General features: G+C 33.5%; 1 protein-coding gene across 1 annotated transcript; it reads right to left on the reverse strand.

Annotated features, from left to right (window-relative positions):
* Positions 1–7,937: 7,937 nt before the first annotated feature.
* LOC110779292 (WAT1-related protein At1g09380) lies at positions 7,938–18,258 on the reverse strand. Its single transcript, XM_021983821.2, has 7 exons — positions 17,637–18,258; positions 16,421–16,483; positions 11,054–11,170; positions 9,678–9,921; positions 9,394–9,552; positions 8,686–8,837; positions 7,938–8,336 (listed from the first exon to the last, which is right to left on the reverse strand). Exons 1-7 carry the CDS (start codon positions 17,825–17,827, stop codon positions 8,108–8,110), a joined length of 1,155 nt encoding a protein of 384 aa, XP_021839513.1. The 5' UTR covers positions 17,828–18,258; the 3' UTR covers positions 7,938–8,107.
* Between the last annotated feature and the right edge of the window lie 394 nt (positions 18,259–18,652).

Genomic DNA, 18,652 nt, shown 5'->3' on the forward strand with positions numbered 1-18,652 from the left:
AGAAATAATATAATATTGTTAGAATATTTCCATTTTTAGAAACATGTCAAGTATTAAGGGACGGCCCGATAAGAAAAACAGGTCAAGTATTCCGGGACAGAGGGAGTATACAACTACGAAATACTATAGTTTTTTTTTTTTTTTAACATAAACGGACCTTATAAACAAAGTGGGCTAAGCCCAACTGAGTTTGTTACATACTTATGGAGTACATCAGAACTGGCAAGTGTACGGAAAAATGACAGGACAAGCATATTGATTTTCTTTGTACCTTGAAACAACATGATAATCATATTGATTTTCTTAAACCTTAACCGACAAGACAAACCTATAAATAACACATTTTATCATTTCTACAATCGCAATATTCATATTATTGCCGTTAAAATTGCGGGAGGGTATTGAGTAACGAAGCCAAGTTTTTATTATTATAACTAGTGTGTGACCCGGGCGTTGCTTCGGGTTTTACTTTTAGTAGGGTTTACTTTTTGTAAAAATGTGCCTATTTTTAAAAGATTGTATTTTACATTTATATGGGAAAATATAACATACATTGTAGCTAGTTAAGATGGTAAGAAGTGAAACTTTAATCCATGAGGTTTGATGTTCGATCCTTGCTACATGATTTTTTTGGTTGTCAACATGTCATGATGCTTATTAGCGGTCATGTGGCGTGATAAGGAGGGGGTATACGTGGTACATATACGTTTTCATAAACGCTTTTTAATATATTAGTATAGATATAGATTATTTCTCCAGTTGTAATGTTCGTGAGTTCGTGACCCTACTACCATCATAATTTCAGGAGAGTGTTGCGATAAGAAAAGTTACGTTATTGAATGTCATATTGGTATTCAATCTAGGACATAGTTCACATTGTTTAGAATAGGTCCAATAGTTGTAGCTTACCTTAATTATCTCTATTTTGTAGGCTATATAGTTTGCCATCAATAATACACACAACAAGTTTTTCCCTTCAATAATACTACCTTCGTTTCTTAAAGTTCTTTACAGTTACTATTTGCACGGACTCCAATTCATATTTAACTATTAATATATTCAATTTCGTATGTAAAAAAATTATAATAGTTGTTATTCTGAAAATACATATCGAGGTTAATCCAAGATCTTACATATAAAGTTTTGATTTATAAAATAATGAGAAAATACATATGGTTAAAGTTTCATACTTTGAACACATATTCCAAAGCGTAAAGAACTTTTAGAAATATAGGTAGTACTCTATATTTAATACCGTGAATGGACATTATTTTAGAAATTTGACACCGACCCAATACAAGCACGACAGACCAGCCCGCATGTTGACAGGTGACACCGCACCTTGGACGGGCATTACATAGATCTCATTTGTTGAAGAGAAGAACGAGCTACCCTTGTCGAGAAAGAGCGTAAATAACCTCAACAATATTTACTCGAAACCTAATATTAAAACTGTTGATGCACCTAAGACCACTAACAAACAAATAAAAGGATTAGACTGCCAAGAATAAGAATAGATGAAAGACATGATTGTCTTGACACATAAATGCTCACAGCTGTGCATTTCCATATCTCTCACATCACATGAACCAATTCCCTTTCTACAAGACATTCCATTATATTGTTACATTACACCCTTTCTACCCTTCTCTATTTATTTCCCCAAAGGCTCCTCCCCCCATACTCCATTCCCAAACAAAACAATCTCAAATTCAAATTCAATGGATGAATCCCAGACAATAAGAGCAAACTACAAGCATCAACTGAAGAAGAAGATGATGCTTTCGCGAAACCGAAGCGCTAGGATAAGTTTCTCAGCAAACTTACCTAGTGATGTATGTGGAGTTTGGGCAGATAATGCTATGTGTTTAGTATTGGATACTGAAGATCCGTTTACCGAGTTGAAACGGTCGATTCTCGAGATGGTTAGAGAGGTTGGTGTTTGTAATTGGGGGGAGATGGAGGAGCTTGTTTACTGTTATATTGCTCTGAATTCCTCTGATGTTCATAGGTTTATTCATGATGCTTTTCTTAGCTTGTTTTGCTGAACAAGGCCTCATATACGTACATTTTACGTGTATGTATGTTCTTAATTACACTACGTACACTGTATGTAAGGTAGATTTGTTGAGGATAACGTATTTATCCTAGTTAATAGACTTTACTATTACAAATCTTGCTTTGATTGGAAATTTTAGAAGTACTTTCTTTAATTACTTTACTAAAATTGTTCATGGAATTGAGTTAATTAAATGATGTTATTGTTGATAGTAAGTAGGTGTAGTAGTACATATGATTGATCATGGAGTGATGGAGTTAGGTTTTGAATTCAATGTTACAGTGGCCGACTAAATTAGCTGACATCCTCACTATAATTAAATCTACAAGATAAATTGGTTTCTATTTGATTTTAATGAACCAAAATCGGTGAGCATTTAACGTTTTGTATCATTTAATATTTATTAAGGGTTAATTGCCTTAATGTTACCCTTGTGTATTTAAACACTAGATGAACATCTAGGAGCAAAACAATTGACATTATGTGGAAAATAACTACAATTCAAGGGACATCTTTTCATTTTTATCCATACTAGTTTAAATTTCTTTGTTAGGTTTAGCAAAGGTTTTTTACCTCTTATTAAAGATGACTGTGGGTTGGGCCGGCCTGAAGCCCAACCCGACCCGGCACAAAAAAGCCCAGCACGAGCACGAAAAAAGCACGGCCCGGCACGGGCACGAAGTTGTGGGCCGTGGGCTGGGCCTGGGTCTTAATTTTTTGGAAAAAGCACGACAAGGCACGACACGACAAAACACGTTCAATTTAGTCAAATTAGCCTTAGGCACGACGGGGGCCGGCTCGGCCCTACACGAAAGCATGTGGTCTTGGGCCGGGCCTGGGCCATGTTTTAAACTTTTCGGCCCGACATGACACGAAACAACGTGGGCCTGACGTGAGCCCGACCCGCTTAGGCCCACGACACGTGGGCTCGACACGAAGCCCGATCCGACCCGCCCCGCAATCATCTTTACCTCTTATATAGGTAAATACAATTTTTTAAAAGAGACCCTTGTGTTATACTATAACCGAGAATCATGAATAAAATTGAATATTCAAATTACATTAAGAAAATATTTTTCACTTCAAGTGACTGTTGCTACCGTATTACATATGATCAAATCGAAATGCAGCTTATCTAGCCATTACTCCGTACTCCATAATACTACATGTTTGTGACCAAACCAAAAAATGAATTTTCAAACATCATAACATGATTATCATCCAAAGTTGACAATATTTTTGAGTGGTTTCATAAGTAACCAACAAATTGAACAAGACTCCTTTTTCCTCTTGGTCTTCCCTTTTTCCCTACTTGTTGACCTTCTTGGTCACTTTTTCTTTTGGCTAATCACTTAATAAAACCCTTCTTACGTAGAATATTTTTAATCACAATGATATGATATGGTCCCAAAAAGCCACCATCTACCACATATCTCGGCTATAAGCTAGCCTATAACATGTGCCTGTAAATTGACCATTACATTTACATCCCATTTAAATCATGTAGACCCCTCTTAAGATCATCTTACCCATATGGACATCATAAAACATTTCACCTACTTGACCTACCCCATACAAATTGTAACATATGCAACGAATCGCTAAAAATCTAAAATATATATACTCGGTACACAATACTCTATAGCATAACATTTTAACGTATCGACAAATGACCATAATTTATGAGTATTAAGAGTACGCCTGTCTCTTTTTTTAATGTAGAAGCCATTTTCTTAATAAAATGATTAATAACACTAAAAAGAAAAAGTATATATTGAGAAGCTATCCCACAAACCTATCACTATAAGAATTTGTATCTTTTACGACAACCTAATTACGACGGGTCAAAAATTCCGTCGCAAAAGCCTTTTGCAACGGAGCTAACAACCAAACAATGACGGGAATAACCGTCGTAAATGTCTTTTACGACGGGTTTATAACGGGTTTACGACGGGATTTTCTATTAACGACGGCCCCCTTTTATGACGGGTTCGCGACAGAAAATCCCGTCGTTAATCAACAATTATTGGCCTTTAGCGACGGGATTTCCCGTCGTTAATAATACAATTTCTTGTAGTGTATGAAATATTAATAGAAAGTTGTATCATTAGTCCACAAACAAATTATGTATTTTTTATTTACACGATTTACAATATATATATACATATATATATATATATATATATATATATAACCAATAATTAGTCAATATGATTGACTACTATTTTTTTGGGGCCCCCAAATATTTTGTTCACTAACAAAATTTTCATTAATTGACAATAGTGTGAATAATTCTTAAATTTACACGAAATATGTAGTAGGTTGCTATTTTCTTTCATTTTTCTCCAACGTGGGACAACTCATTGGTAACATTGCATTTAGACACAGTGGCTTATTCACGTACTGAAAACGCTTAAACTTTTTATTGGAATAACAATGGATATGAAGTTCACAATGGGGTAGTATAAGCATCAAATGTTAGTTTCATATTGACAGGCTAAATCGCACTCCTATCAAAGATAAACCTAACATTCACCAACTAAAAATATAGTAAGGGAAGCAGGAGTAAGGGAAGCAGGGATCGTATCCACAGGGAAACAATGTTCTTTCTACTATTAATTAACTAATCTAGACTACTGGTAACAAAGAGTTGGATTGGTTTGTATATTAAACTAAAGCAAATAATCAAATCGGAAAATAACAATATTAAAGGAATCTAGGGCAACGGTTCACCATAAATGCAGAGCGGGATTGGACAACGGACAATAACAATCAATGAACAATCATAATTAGGAAAACATGCATCTCTCGAATCTTATGAATTCCTTAGGATAGAAAAACTAGCGGGCTCTCGCTACGTACTAGAAATAATTCCTATCTAATAGCCACAGACCAAAAAACATCATATTTATACCTCTCGGCGCATAATCTAAGGTTAATCAAACTCAAATCAAAATAGTCCGGCCGAACAGAATTGACGAGCAATAATAATAAGCTATAGAAATTATAATCAATCAATCAATTAATCAAGTCTACATATAATCCCAATCATGCATTCATGGATCCCCTAAACCCTAGAAATTAAACTACTCACTCATGATAATAAATAACAAAGCAATTAACATAATAGAAAACATGATCAAGCAATAAGATAAATTAAAGCAAGAAACAATACCGACTTGAAGAACAATGGAATAATAAAGCTTGAATCTTTGATTAAAATTAAAACTAAGTGTTTGGAGAAAATAGAGAGAACTAAAATAGACTAAGTAATTAGAAAACTAGAATAAAAGATGTCACTAAAAATATAAGGGGCTAGTATTTATAGTTTGCCCAAAATAGAGCCCAAAATCGGAAATAAAATCTCGCGAAATACGCTGGAGGTTGGCGTGGCCCGATCGGGCGACGCTTCGCCCGATCGGGCGATGTGCTCGATAGTCGGCCCGATCGGGCGAAATTTCGCCCGATCGGGCGGTTGCAAAATGCCCAGAACAGCGCCCAGAATGACCGCCCGATCCGGATCGGGCGAAGCCCGCCCGACCGGGCGCGTGTTGAAACTGCACGATCCTCTATCTTCAAAACGTCATATCTCCTTCGTTATTCGTCGGAATTAGGCGAGTGATCACTTGTTGGAAAGATATTGAAGTCTATAATCCAACCCAATTTGAATTACATTATTTGGAGTTGTAGAACTTGAGTTATGCTTAAAATAGTGGACTATAGTCATTTTTGTACTTCCTTCGTTATTCGCTTTGCTTCAAAACTCTTCAAACTTAATGTTTGTGCTCTCGAAAGTACATAATCTCTTTTATTGATTTAAATGAGTAGGAAATGCACAAAAATATACTAATTCCTACAATGATGAACCTGAAACTACAAACACACTACAAGGAGCACATTAGTACTAAAAATCGCTCCGAAAAGCTCATTTGAGATCAAAAAGTACTAAGGGACGGGGATAAAAACACTATAAAATATGAACATATCACATATATACCCGTATCATAGATAGTTTACAAAGTTGGCCGTGCTCAAATTCAGAACATTCATCTATTATGCTCATTTTTTTCATTTATACAAGTAGTTTTTTCTTCTTCTTAATTTTGGTAAAAAATAATCAATATACAGGTAAGTTTAAGTTTAATTAGATTTACACAAGTCTATGTCATAAAAGAGAACAAAAACAGAACAAACTTTAATTCATAGATTTGTTTGGAGTCTAATGGAACCAACGAACAAAACTGTAGAGACAATCCCCATGCTCCCTACTTCCAAAAACATTTAAGTATCTTCGTTTTTTTGTGATTTATACATGGTTGTGTAAGTGGGACCCCTTTACCTTCAATTGCCTGTTTACTAGATCTACAGATCGAAGGAAGATGGAGGCCCATGCTCCTTGAAATTATTCAGCCGAACTTGTTATTCTTACCATAAAAACAAAATTAGGTAAGTATGTCACTTTCTCTAAATTGTTTTGGGGGTTTGTAATTTTATGTTTGAGCCATTATTGAGGACGATAGTGAAGAATATAACTTGCATCAAAAAAAAAAAAATATATATATATATATATATATATATATATATATATATATATATATATATATATATATATATAAAATAAAGATGGTTGTGAGTCCTGTCAAGTCGTTGGATTTGGATCTTTCTAGCCTGCAGTGAGCTCACTAGCTACATGTTGTTTCAACTTTTTTAAAAGAGTGGCCCAAACACGCATGTCCCCTTGTAGTTTTGCACTTCTGTTCGACACGTCACTCAATTTAATGTGTCTGTTCGTGCCTGCCCTTATCTTGATGTGTCTCTTCTCGTGCTTTTCCCGAAAGAATCGGTCTTGGCACGCCCAACAAGTTCAATTCGTGTTTGGAACGGGCAGTGCTTTTTCCATGCTCGTGTCATGTCATGTCATGTTTTTTTTCTTACCGAGTCGTAGGAATGACAATGGATCGGACTCGGATCGGATGTAGTTAACGCCGAATCCAATCCATTTAAAACTCGGACTCCAAAATTACATCATTATCCAAATCCATTTAAAATTCGGACTCCAAAATTCCATCCATATCCATATCCAAATCCGAATCCATATCCATACATTTACTTACATATCCATTTCCGAATCCATATCCAAATCCAAATTGCATCCATATCCATAATCATGCGTTAACTTTACTTAAATAGAACTTGTATTTTTTTTATTTTTAAAATAAATTAGAAATCCTATTTCTCATTTACCAAAATTTAATGATTTTCTGATAAATTACAAAAATACGCGCTTTAATTAAATATGTTAGATTAAATTGGGAAATCCTTTTTTAAAAACAGTTATTTACGAAAAATAATACACTTTTAAATAATTTCCGGTTGGAGTCTCTGCAGACTCCATATCCATTCAGATTCGGATGTTTTTAATCGGATTCGTATTTGAACTTTTTTTCTCGTATTCGGATCGAATTTTTTCCTTCGAATCAGGTCGGACTCGGTTCGGATTCGGATGTGATTGTCATCCCTACCGAGCCGTGACGTGTCAGGGGACTAACCGGCCTACTACCCTATTTAGACGATACCAATGGACTATCTTGGACAATACTCACAATAGCGTTTGTTTTGCATGGACTAATCATAGGAATTGGTTTATTAGATTAAAATTGACTTCTCCTTACTATGAAATGGGCCTCACACATCACACTTGGTTTCGGCCCTATCTCAAGGACAACATTGTGTAGTATATGTCCTAGGCAGCTAGGCTTACAAATTTATAATGCGGTCAAGTATGGGAATGCGAATGCGACTTGCAAGGATTTTAAACCGTTGTTTTAGGCTTATAAGTTTGTAATGCGAGGAGGAATGGGGATCGAGGATTTGAACCTGAAAATTAAGATGTCTGTTTTTATTGCACTAACTCGATCATCAACTTCGTTGAATATATGCCCTGCTTAATTGGTTTACTATGATTTCCAAAGTTTATTAGACATGTTAAACACATCGATCAGGTAGCTAAAAGTCTAAAACTAAACAAACATTAGGCTCAATATATAATTATGTACGTTGTTGTTCATCATCATAATCAAAACCATGAATTACAGGTGATGCAGTTGGAACAACAGTTGCTGAACACAATTGTGACCTTCCTAGATCACTGCTTTTGGTAGAAGCTTCTCCTTCACCTTTGGCTGATTTTGGCAAGGGTGATTCTGTCTTTTTACCTTTACTACTACCCCATAGGAAGGCATACAACCCCATTATTATCATCACCATTCCTAGCAAACTGCATTGGACAAAGGATGTTAAATCGCACATTTTTCAAGTTTAACATAATCAATTGTTTTATTTACTTTCTGGTAAAATCATAATCGATTATTTTGAAACAGAGATACTACGTACATACATGTTGTATGTAGTACGTAAAATTTTAAAATTGTAGAAGGGGCCGCCATGCCATGGCCAACTTTAGTAAAAAAATAAAGTGGTAGTATTTCCGTGTTACCATGACATAATTAAAAGAAGTCGTGTTGTGTTATGAATCAACTATATATAGATGATATGAAGCAATCTTATACTCACAATTTTTTTGAGGGTCCAATTAAGCATATTAAACAAAGGATAAAATTAATTACCTTCCAATTTTAAGATCTTCCCCAAGAAATATGACTTCTATGATGGCTATAAATATCAAAGATAATGGATTAAGCATGGCTGGAAAAGTGGGGCCCCTTCTTGAAACTGCCCATGAGATTAAGCAGAATGATACTGCTGATGCCAATACTCCCTGAAAATCACAATTAATTAGTTCCTCGTGTGGAAAAAAATTTAGATCATTGACTACTATGTACGCAATTTCTATTATACACCCGGGAGCACCAAGATAGTTGACTTCTTGCCTAGCTAGTTTAATTATGCATGAGCACACTATAAGGGACGGAGGGAGTAATAACTAACAACTACAAAGTTGTTGATTGTTTTCGGTTAAAATCAAATGAACCAAAACTAAGGTTGAAGTGACATCTAGTACTCGTAGTAGCTAGGGTTGGCATGGAGTTAACACATACCAATTTACAACCAATTAGCACATTCACTAAGCCTTTTGTTATCTTCACCTGGTCTACTCATTTTTCTAGCTTCTGGTCTGGTCTGATATGATATGATCTGGTCTGGTCTGAATGTTTTCTGTAGAAACCAAGTGGTAATACTTCCACCTTCGAACGTACATGTTACTTACGATTAAATTTACTAGGTTGTACCTATGAGCTAGACACATTTTCATAACAGGCTAACATGAACGAATACATTCTATAGAAAAAGGGAAGAGAATTTTCGACGTATACCGAGTAAACAATGGTAACCAACTGAAGATTCAATCCTAGCTTCCATGAACTCATCCTCCTGTCTAAGCATACACCCATAATTGCTGTTTGAATTGATGCTGATAAACATGTTAACATTGTTGCCCAGTACTTTGATGGAAATGCCGTTAGCAACTTAACCTGAAATGCAAACCAATTTAATTTATTAAAAAGAATGTAATAGGCCCATTGGGCTGAATCCTTGATCTAATTAACTTGTCATATATATATATATGGGCTTTGGCTACGGCCCATAATGTACGTACCTGAACAATGAACCACGTAGCATAGGATGAAATACTTGCAACAAGTATGATTGTGCCACGTGTCCAATCTGGGTTGACTATTTTGGTAGCCGTCGAAGTTGGAAGATGAATAAGTACGTGGTCGTTACCAGAAATAATTATCTTCCCGTGGTATAGACTAATAATAATGGCTCCTGCCAAACAGGACATTGTTCCTATGATCTTAACTTTTCCTCTGGTGTTCTTCAAATTCAATTTCTCTGTTCTACAACGACACATATTTAACGAATTGACCGTAGTTAGTTCGTCGAAAACAAACACAGGGAAACTACTTATAATGTCACACGGGTAGTAATTATAGAGTCGTCATAAGTTTAACTCGATGTAAATTCAATCACACGACAATAGCAACATTTCTAATAGTGTATACTTAAGGATATTAGCGTAATTGCGTATGTAATAAATCATTACTCTATATATGAGAGTCAGAACACCCGTATTAGGGTACGTAAGTCGTTTGATAATCTACAGATTCTAACATGGTATTAGATAGACCTGATCAAAGGGGGTTATGTCCGCAACCAAAATATTCAAGCCATCATCTCGGGTATTTTGAGGCCTAAAATAGCGGAATTTTCTAGTAATTTTCTCGTTGGGTCAATTTTATAACTAAAATTTCAGTTTTGAGTTACTCATATCTGCCTAAAAAAAAAAATTAAATCAGGGTGAGTAAAGCTGCGAAAAACGGGCATAAAAATCGGCTCAAAGTCGATATTTTTTGGCGGACACAAGATGATCCGGTCTAATATGAGAGCATAGGTGTTTTAGCACTACAAGAAATTATACTATTAACGACGGGAAATCCCGTCGATAAAGGCCAATAATTGTTGATTAACAACGGGATTTTCCGTCGTGAACTCGTCATAAAAGGGGGTCGTCGTTAATGGAAAATCCCGTCATTAACCCGTCGTAAAAGACATTTACGACGGGTGTTCCCGTCTTTGTTGGGTTGTTATCTCCGTCGCAAAAACCCTTTTGCGACGGGATTTTTACCCGTCGTTATTAGCTTGTCATAAAAAATACAAATTTTTGTAGTGTAGAGTTTCAAAAATATATGAAAATATTGATTAGTCCAAAAGCAACAATGCAACATACAACTATATTTAAGAGAAATGTAGTCAAATTTTGCTACTTAAGAAAATTGCTTTATCTTTAAAGAAGATAAATTAAGTATGAAACCCAACTTTAATCGCAGAAAGTAATGAATTTACTATAGTATTAGCACGGCATGCTTGGCAAATGTCATGTACAGATTAAAAGCAATTGCTTGGAGTATTAAATGTGTTTTCATGCAAATGTGATGCATGCATAAAATTAAGCTCAATATATATAGTTACCTTGTAATGATTGATAAAATAAAGGTAACAACCGGGATCAAATTGAGGAAATTTGTGGCATATGTTGCTGTTGTGTCGCGAAGTCCATAATAGAACATCCCCATTCCCATTGTTATTCTGCATTTCGGTCCGCAAAATCAGTAAATCAACTTAAATATTCTATCTTATATCCGAGTACACCCTTTATTACATAAAAAAAAATCATCCAAGCAGTTAAGTGCAGTGTATCATACGCTAATTGTTATAAGGTGTACCTTGTATTTGAGACTCATTTTGGGTCACTTGTAGAAAATGGTAAACAATTAACGTACGAAAATGATAAAGGTCGCAACATGCGACCTTTAAGACGTGTCACAATGATGACATGACATGTTTACGTGTCATGATTTAAATTGGAAACTGAAATATTTAACTTATACATAACATATTATATATGTACAAAAAATGTGAGAAAATCTTAATATTCTAATTTGTTTCCTTTTTTATATCGACTACCTTATTTACATATTTTCATAGTAAAAATATTACATTGGTAGTAAAAATATTCGGATGACACATAGCTTACGTGGCGCCTATATGTACCAATTAAACTGTGACACATAAGATTACGACAACTAAATGTTGTCGCAACTTGCGACCTTTATCATCACCCACGTACGTATGGTACACCTAATTGCTCTGAGTAAAAGTCTGTAACAGCTCGATTACTGTTGTGGACGATAAAAGTTCTATTTTAGGTTAAGCTCAAAATCTATATATTATACTAAAAGAGAGGAAATCAATGTGGTGATGACAAATGTCATTACATGATTCGCCTCTCTTTTAATATAAATAATTAAGTTTAATAAAAAATTAAAGCAACAAAATTTTCAAATACCAATAATATCACGTAATTTGTGAATAACTTCCCAAAAAATAGGACTGAGATTTACATATACGTATAAAAATATCTATTACATAATCTGTAAATTGATTGCGAAAATGAGTCAAATTTATTATGGAAAATTACAAATGAAATGATATTGTTTTATCTTAGCCATAAGTAGCCGCTAATCTTTAGCATAATATTGTTTAAAATTGCAACAATATTTGCCAAAAAAATAGTTTATGAAACTTGATTAAAATAAGAAAACTTTTATATACTCATATACTTCATCTCTTTTCCATGTTATGAAGTATAAGGAGTACAGTATATGCTAATCTACTTGTACACTTGCGATAACCTTTGAGATAAAAATATTTCATGTTCCAATAATCCTTTTCATAAAATATTATAAAAAATGTATATAAAATATCTCATGTATTACATGTATATTCACTATATATGGTGTCCCTGAGATGACCCCTTGCAAAATTTTAGAAATTAAAGCCGGAGATTGTGAGACTTTGATTGTTGACAAAAGTTAGATAAAATTAATGCGTATTACATTTTTGTTTTCTTCTAAAACTTGATAATACTAATGTTTTAAGAGTCAAAATTACAGTTTAAATAATTAAGGGAATAAAATTCTTAATTTATCTCTTAAATTCCGCAATTTAGAACGAAAAATAAATTTCAAATGACATGCAATCTGACAAAAAACAAAAAGAATGCAAGAACCTAATATGCATGCACTCAAGTAAATTTTGAATTGACTATTAATTATAATTGACTGTGAATGAAGCTAATTAAGAAAATAATTGATTATAAATTTCATTCAATAAAATTGTCATCTAAAACAAAATCATATTGTTAAGAAAGTAATTATTTATTTAAGGAATAGACTTAAAAAAAAAAAAAAAGCAAAGTAAATAAGTTAAATTGAAAATTTAGAAACATAAGAAATTAAGGAAATAATCAATAAATAAACTTATGATAAAATTTTCTAAAAATACTTAGATTAAAATTAATGTTGAGATTCATCTCAAACTAAAAAAAATAGTTAAAACTGTGCAACTATTTAAAAATGGTGGTAGTATTGTAATAAAAATTAATATGTATTAATATGTTTGCAGCAACATAAATATTTTGAATATGTTAATGTAAAGGATTTCAATATCACTTATATATAAATTTTCGTGCAAATTTAACATTTTGATATGTAAACCGTGCATCACACTTTATGATCGGACGATTTTGGTTTTAGGTTGGGCTAACGACGAAGATAGACATTGATGATTGATTAATAAATAGAGATTTTGTGTTGATGAGCGGGTTTAAGGATATCATGTACCCACCCTGGTGATGGAGCGAGTTTAAATTTATTGGATTTGAAGACACTCAATAAATCCAAATTATGTATGTCACTTTTTAAAATTATTTTATCAACATAATCAGTTTTAATACCCTGAAATCAGCATATGTCAATTTATTCAAAAGTTAGGTGAAAAATAAAGTAAATTATCTACTGAATATAGGGATGTTAGATTGTTAGCGGGCGGGTTCTTTGGGAGATCCCTCGCGAATTCGTCTCATGGCCTAGCGGGGATGGATGATAGTTTTGGTGGGTAATGGGGTTAAAAAAATGTACTCCACACGGGCGATGAGGCGGTGATGAATTTTATATTGGACCTGCCTTCCTTGATTATCCTTCATCTTATTCATTATAAATATATCAATATTTTTTTTTACTGCTGATTCTATTCTAATTTAATCGTCACACTTTCTAATTTTTTTTTCGATCGCAGAATTTAATTTTCATTCTCCACTTCTTTTATGGTATGAACTCACTAATATATTACCTCTCTCTTCTCACTATTAAAAATTAAGGTATCACTTATTCTCTCATTCAATTAAAATACTTTTGTGTTTGAATATAATAGATAAGCCAAAATCTACTTATCGTATAAAACTTCGTGAAAACTTAATGTGACAATTAAATTGAGATGGATAGAATACTATCCTACATATTATGTAGTATAAATTTTGTTTATTTACTCAATTACTCTAATCAGATAACCGAATTGTCGAATACTCTAGAAAAAAGATTTAAAATTCAAACTCTCTTACCGAAAAAATAGGTGAGTCTAGGGGAGGGTTTGAGGTGGGTGTGGATGCGCTGGTGGGTGGTGGAGCAGGGATGAATTTTTTTTTCCCCCTCGAGACGGGGATTGGCAGGGGTGGCTATTGTTCCTATCACTGGTGGTGGGACGGGGATGGAATTTTTTTAGGCGGGTACGATATATGTAAAGGTCGCGCCTCGCCTCAAAGTGATCTCTAGCTAAATAAAGTAAATGGTGAGGTTACGTGTTAAGTGGTCGAATAATGTGGCAAATGAGGCGAGTATTAAGTAGATATGACTATCGAAGGGAATGGTGGATGTTTTTGTTTTATTTTTGAGACAAGTGGTGAATTAAGATGAATATAATTTTGTCCATGTACCCTTTTTTGTTTTATTTTTTTAACAAGTAAGACGACTAATAGGGCAATAACGAAATTATCCATCATTAATTTTAATTAGGAGAATATTTATAACCTCTATTTTGATTATTATTGTATACCATTATAGTTTAGACTTCATATAAATTTATATTTAGATTACAAACCGTGATTTGCCTCTTTTGCATTATCTCAATAAGATTTGTTGATGATAATTGTTTATAGCTATAGTTTAGTAAAAGTTTAGATATGCAAATTTAATATTCATATCATAAATCGTGCATCGCACGGGTACTATACTAGTTATCTCCTAACATGCTTTTAGACTCGGCCGAGTTACTATTAAAAACAAGGTGCACATATGACATATTGACATGTGTAGTAAAGCATAGTATAATGTTATGAATTGTCTTTGGGATTACTACTAGTAGCAGCAAAGATGAGAACATAAGGTATATTCTTAGTCATTTCCTGATGTACAACTAAGGGGAATATAAAACAAACTATCATGAGTTAGTCTATATTTTTGGCCGAATTATTGAATTATTGGAAATTAGCACAAGCTACTAAAAGAATTAATACCTAGCTATGATATCTTTATACTGTTTGATGAGTAGTGTGGAGCTAGAATTTAATACTATTCAATATTCAATTTAATTTGTATTAAATAATTTCAAGTGAAGAGAACAGATGTAATATGTATCAAATGATTTCAAGTGAAGAGAACATATGGTACATAGTACGTGCTACGGAGTACGTAATGGATTCCAATATGCTATTTGTCCACCTAATGTAGGTTAATTCTCTTAGCTTTATTCAAGTGATTTTGCCGAACATAAGTTTATCAAAAAATTGAAATTTGATTAGCACGTACTCCGTAGTTTTCATTAATGTGCCTAATTTGAATTACTCCGTAGAAAAATGATGATTTGATCGTTAAAATTGATTTGATCACATTGCATTAGAAAATAACATGTAGCAACTAAATTAATCCATGAATTTTCAGAACTCATGTTTCGATTAAGCACTCATGGTGTATTTCTGCTCATTTGGTAAAATTTGCTCATTTGAACATTTTGAAATGAGCGAAGATTGTCAAATGAGCAAATAAACATGCTTGGCTGCATATAGCTTCAATCCCTAGCTCTAATCTCTAGGTGAATCCAGGTGGACCAGGTGCATATAAGAATTTTCAAAATTGTAATCAAAATCGTCCTTGAGTACCTTAAGAGTGGCAACTTAGAGATCATCTACAAAACTAAAAAGTCTAGGGAGCAAAATAATGAGGAAGAGGCTTAGAAGCATCAATATGAGGTACAAGTTAAAAGCATCAATATGAGGTACAAGTTAAAACTTAAAAATCATGATTATTTTGTAAAGGTGCATTCCCCATACTCTAAACTTAGAAGAAAAAGAAACTTTGAAATGACAGTCCAAAAGTCACAAAGCCAAGAAATGCATGAATATGTCCAAGAATTCCAACCCCATTTTGGGTATTTCAGAATCAAAAGAAAATCAACACAAATTATTTTGATTTGTTGAAAAGAGAATTATAACGTGTCGCATATGATTAATTTTAAGGGAATGTCCTTTATCATTTATCCTCACCAAATGCCAAGTGCCCTTATTAACGTAATAGAATTTGGTACCTTACACAATAAAATCTTGGGTTGGTTACCTAAGAATTTCAATAATGTTCTTTTTGGGTACAGAATGTCACAGGAACAATGATACAGACAAGATTAGATCTCATAAAATTTCAAATGACATGGCAGGTGGTTTGACGCACAAAAAAAATTGATTTTAGCACACTATCTAAGTAGAGCCGGAAAATTGAGTCTCACGTTAATATGGAAAAATTCAAATTTTGGTTATGCCAAAATCATTTCCCGACACTGCACTATGGTGGAAAATGGTCAAACATAATGGCCTGTTTTTTAGGACTTTGACAACTTTTGTACAATTACGAAATTTAATGGTAAAAACTCTAAAAAGTATAAGTTAATTACCCGGATAAGGAGCTAAGAAAGATCCAAACCCCCACCATCAAGGTTAACTTTACTCCATTTCCCCTACAAGAAGCCAACAACAACAACAATAAACTCAAAATTATTACTCACTAAAAAGAAGATAAATAAAGTAACACATCATTGACATATTTTCAACGTGGGGGATTATACTATTATCTTGAAGTACTGGTCAACACGAGATAGAAATAAGATAAATAAAGAATTGTTTGTTATAAGGAAAGAAATCAAACATTATAGTGAAAGTTTTTACTTTGATAGAAACAATTAATATATACACAGTATTTCAATCCTCAATCTTATGTACACGTATTCTCAATCTTAACCACTGTAACAAAATCTATTTATTTCTTGTGAGCAACATTACAAATTCGGAAGGTGGAGAACCGGAGATGGTGATGCATCCACCTTCCATTGGGTCTCGAATTCGAGTTCTCGTGGAACATGGGCGGTTTAACTAAAGGAATCATTAAGCAGGAATAAAGCATAGTACGATCATCTCTCTTTCTATTTCTCTATTTTAATATTATGACACCTAAATATAACCAATATAGAGTTGGTTCAAGTGGTAAGCAACTTGATGCCGCTTAAGGAAGGTCTCGGGTTCGAGCCTCGCCGTATGCAGAAACTCTTGTTGGGAGACTCACCCACCATAAACAAGGTGTGCGAAACAGGTGTCGATCCGGATGTAGCCGGAGCTAAGCTCCGGTGAACCGGGTGTGTTATGCGTAAAAAAAAAAAATTATGACACCTAAGCTATCCAAAAAAATCTCTAATCCATTATTTTATTCATCTTCATGCATTTATTCTACCACACGAAACTTAAAAGTTCAAAAAACCTCACACATTTAACCCTGACACATTCCAAATGATTTAATTGAGAAATGGAAAACATACATACATTTCCTTGTGGAGAAGATTTCTCTCCAAGATAATCACCCCGATTATACATGAACATATGAATCGAAATAATGTATTATAATTATAATCAATAAAATCAATTAAGTTCTTTCTTTAATCATATATACATACCATATTTGTTGTCATTAATGCCAAAAGATAATTTAAATGAATAATAAAGTCACATACATTCTACTGAGTGTGTAGCCGTTTCAATTTCAAACTCACGACTTATCGAAAACCAATTGCACCAAAGAAGAAAACATAGAGATAAAAAAGGAAGCGTTTACATATATACCTTTCAAGATAGAATGCAAAGGGTGCAATGCAAATAGCAGCAAGAAGATGACGATACGACATAAGAGCAAAAATGAAGACTCCTTGTGTTAAAATAAGTTTCGAAAGAATTTGCAACCCGGTTGAAATTACTTGCACCATTATCATACCCATCAAAGGACCCGACCCGTTGAACAATTTCTTGCAATTCATCGTAAACTCTGTTTTTTACTCTGTTTCTTCTCTCTATCTCTCTCTATAGTTTCCTCTTATTTAATAAGAGGTAAATAAGAGGAAGAGAGAAAAGGCGTTTACTTCTCTAACTAGCATTAGCTTCACTCTATATATATAGAAAGGGGGGTTATTCTGGTAGAAAGCAGGGAATTAGATTATTAAAATAATTAAATAAAGAGAATAAAACAAAAAGAGATAATCCGGAAAAAGAACCATTTAGGAAAATAAGCATTAATAAAAAGATTAAATGATGACGGAGAAAGTAAAACTCAATTAGACTACAAATTTGGCTTTAAAAAAAGTACCCCGAAAATAAGCATGAATACAAGATTAATTCAGGACGGAGAAAGTAAAACTCAATTAGACTACAAATTTGGCATTAAAACAAAAAGGCTTAATTTGGGGCAAGCTATCGAGATTAGTGGTTTCCATATATAAAATTTTGCCGTGTGTTATACAGTGTGTGTTGGTGTGTATATATATGCATGAAATAGAGTGTACCAATTTACTAGGATTTCTAAGTATGCGTACTTGAAAAGGGATATTGTGTGCTTGGTGTCCATTATCGCTAATTTTTTTCTTTAGTTGAACAAAACTAACATGAACTTTTTATGGACCTTATTTTCATCCCTACATATCTCACCTATCAAAAAAAATCTAAATTAATGCGCTAAATAAAATGTTCTCACGTCATAGTTAATGTTACTCGTATGAAACTTTGCTGGTTTTTCTATCATTTTGCAACAATTTCAGTTGTTATTGACTAGATTTCTCCGTATCATTTAATTGTGCAAGTTACAAATT

This window comes from Spinacia oleracea, chromosome 3, assembly GCF_020520425.1.
Source record: "Spinacia oleracea cultivar Varoflay chromosome 3, BTI_SOV_V1, whole genome shotgun sequence".
Taxonomy (NCBI): domain Eukaryota; kingdom Viridiplantae; phylum Streptophyta; class Magnoliopsida; order Caryophyllales; family Amaranthaceae; genus Spinacia; species Spinacia oleracea.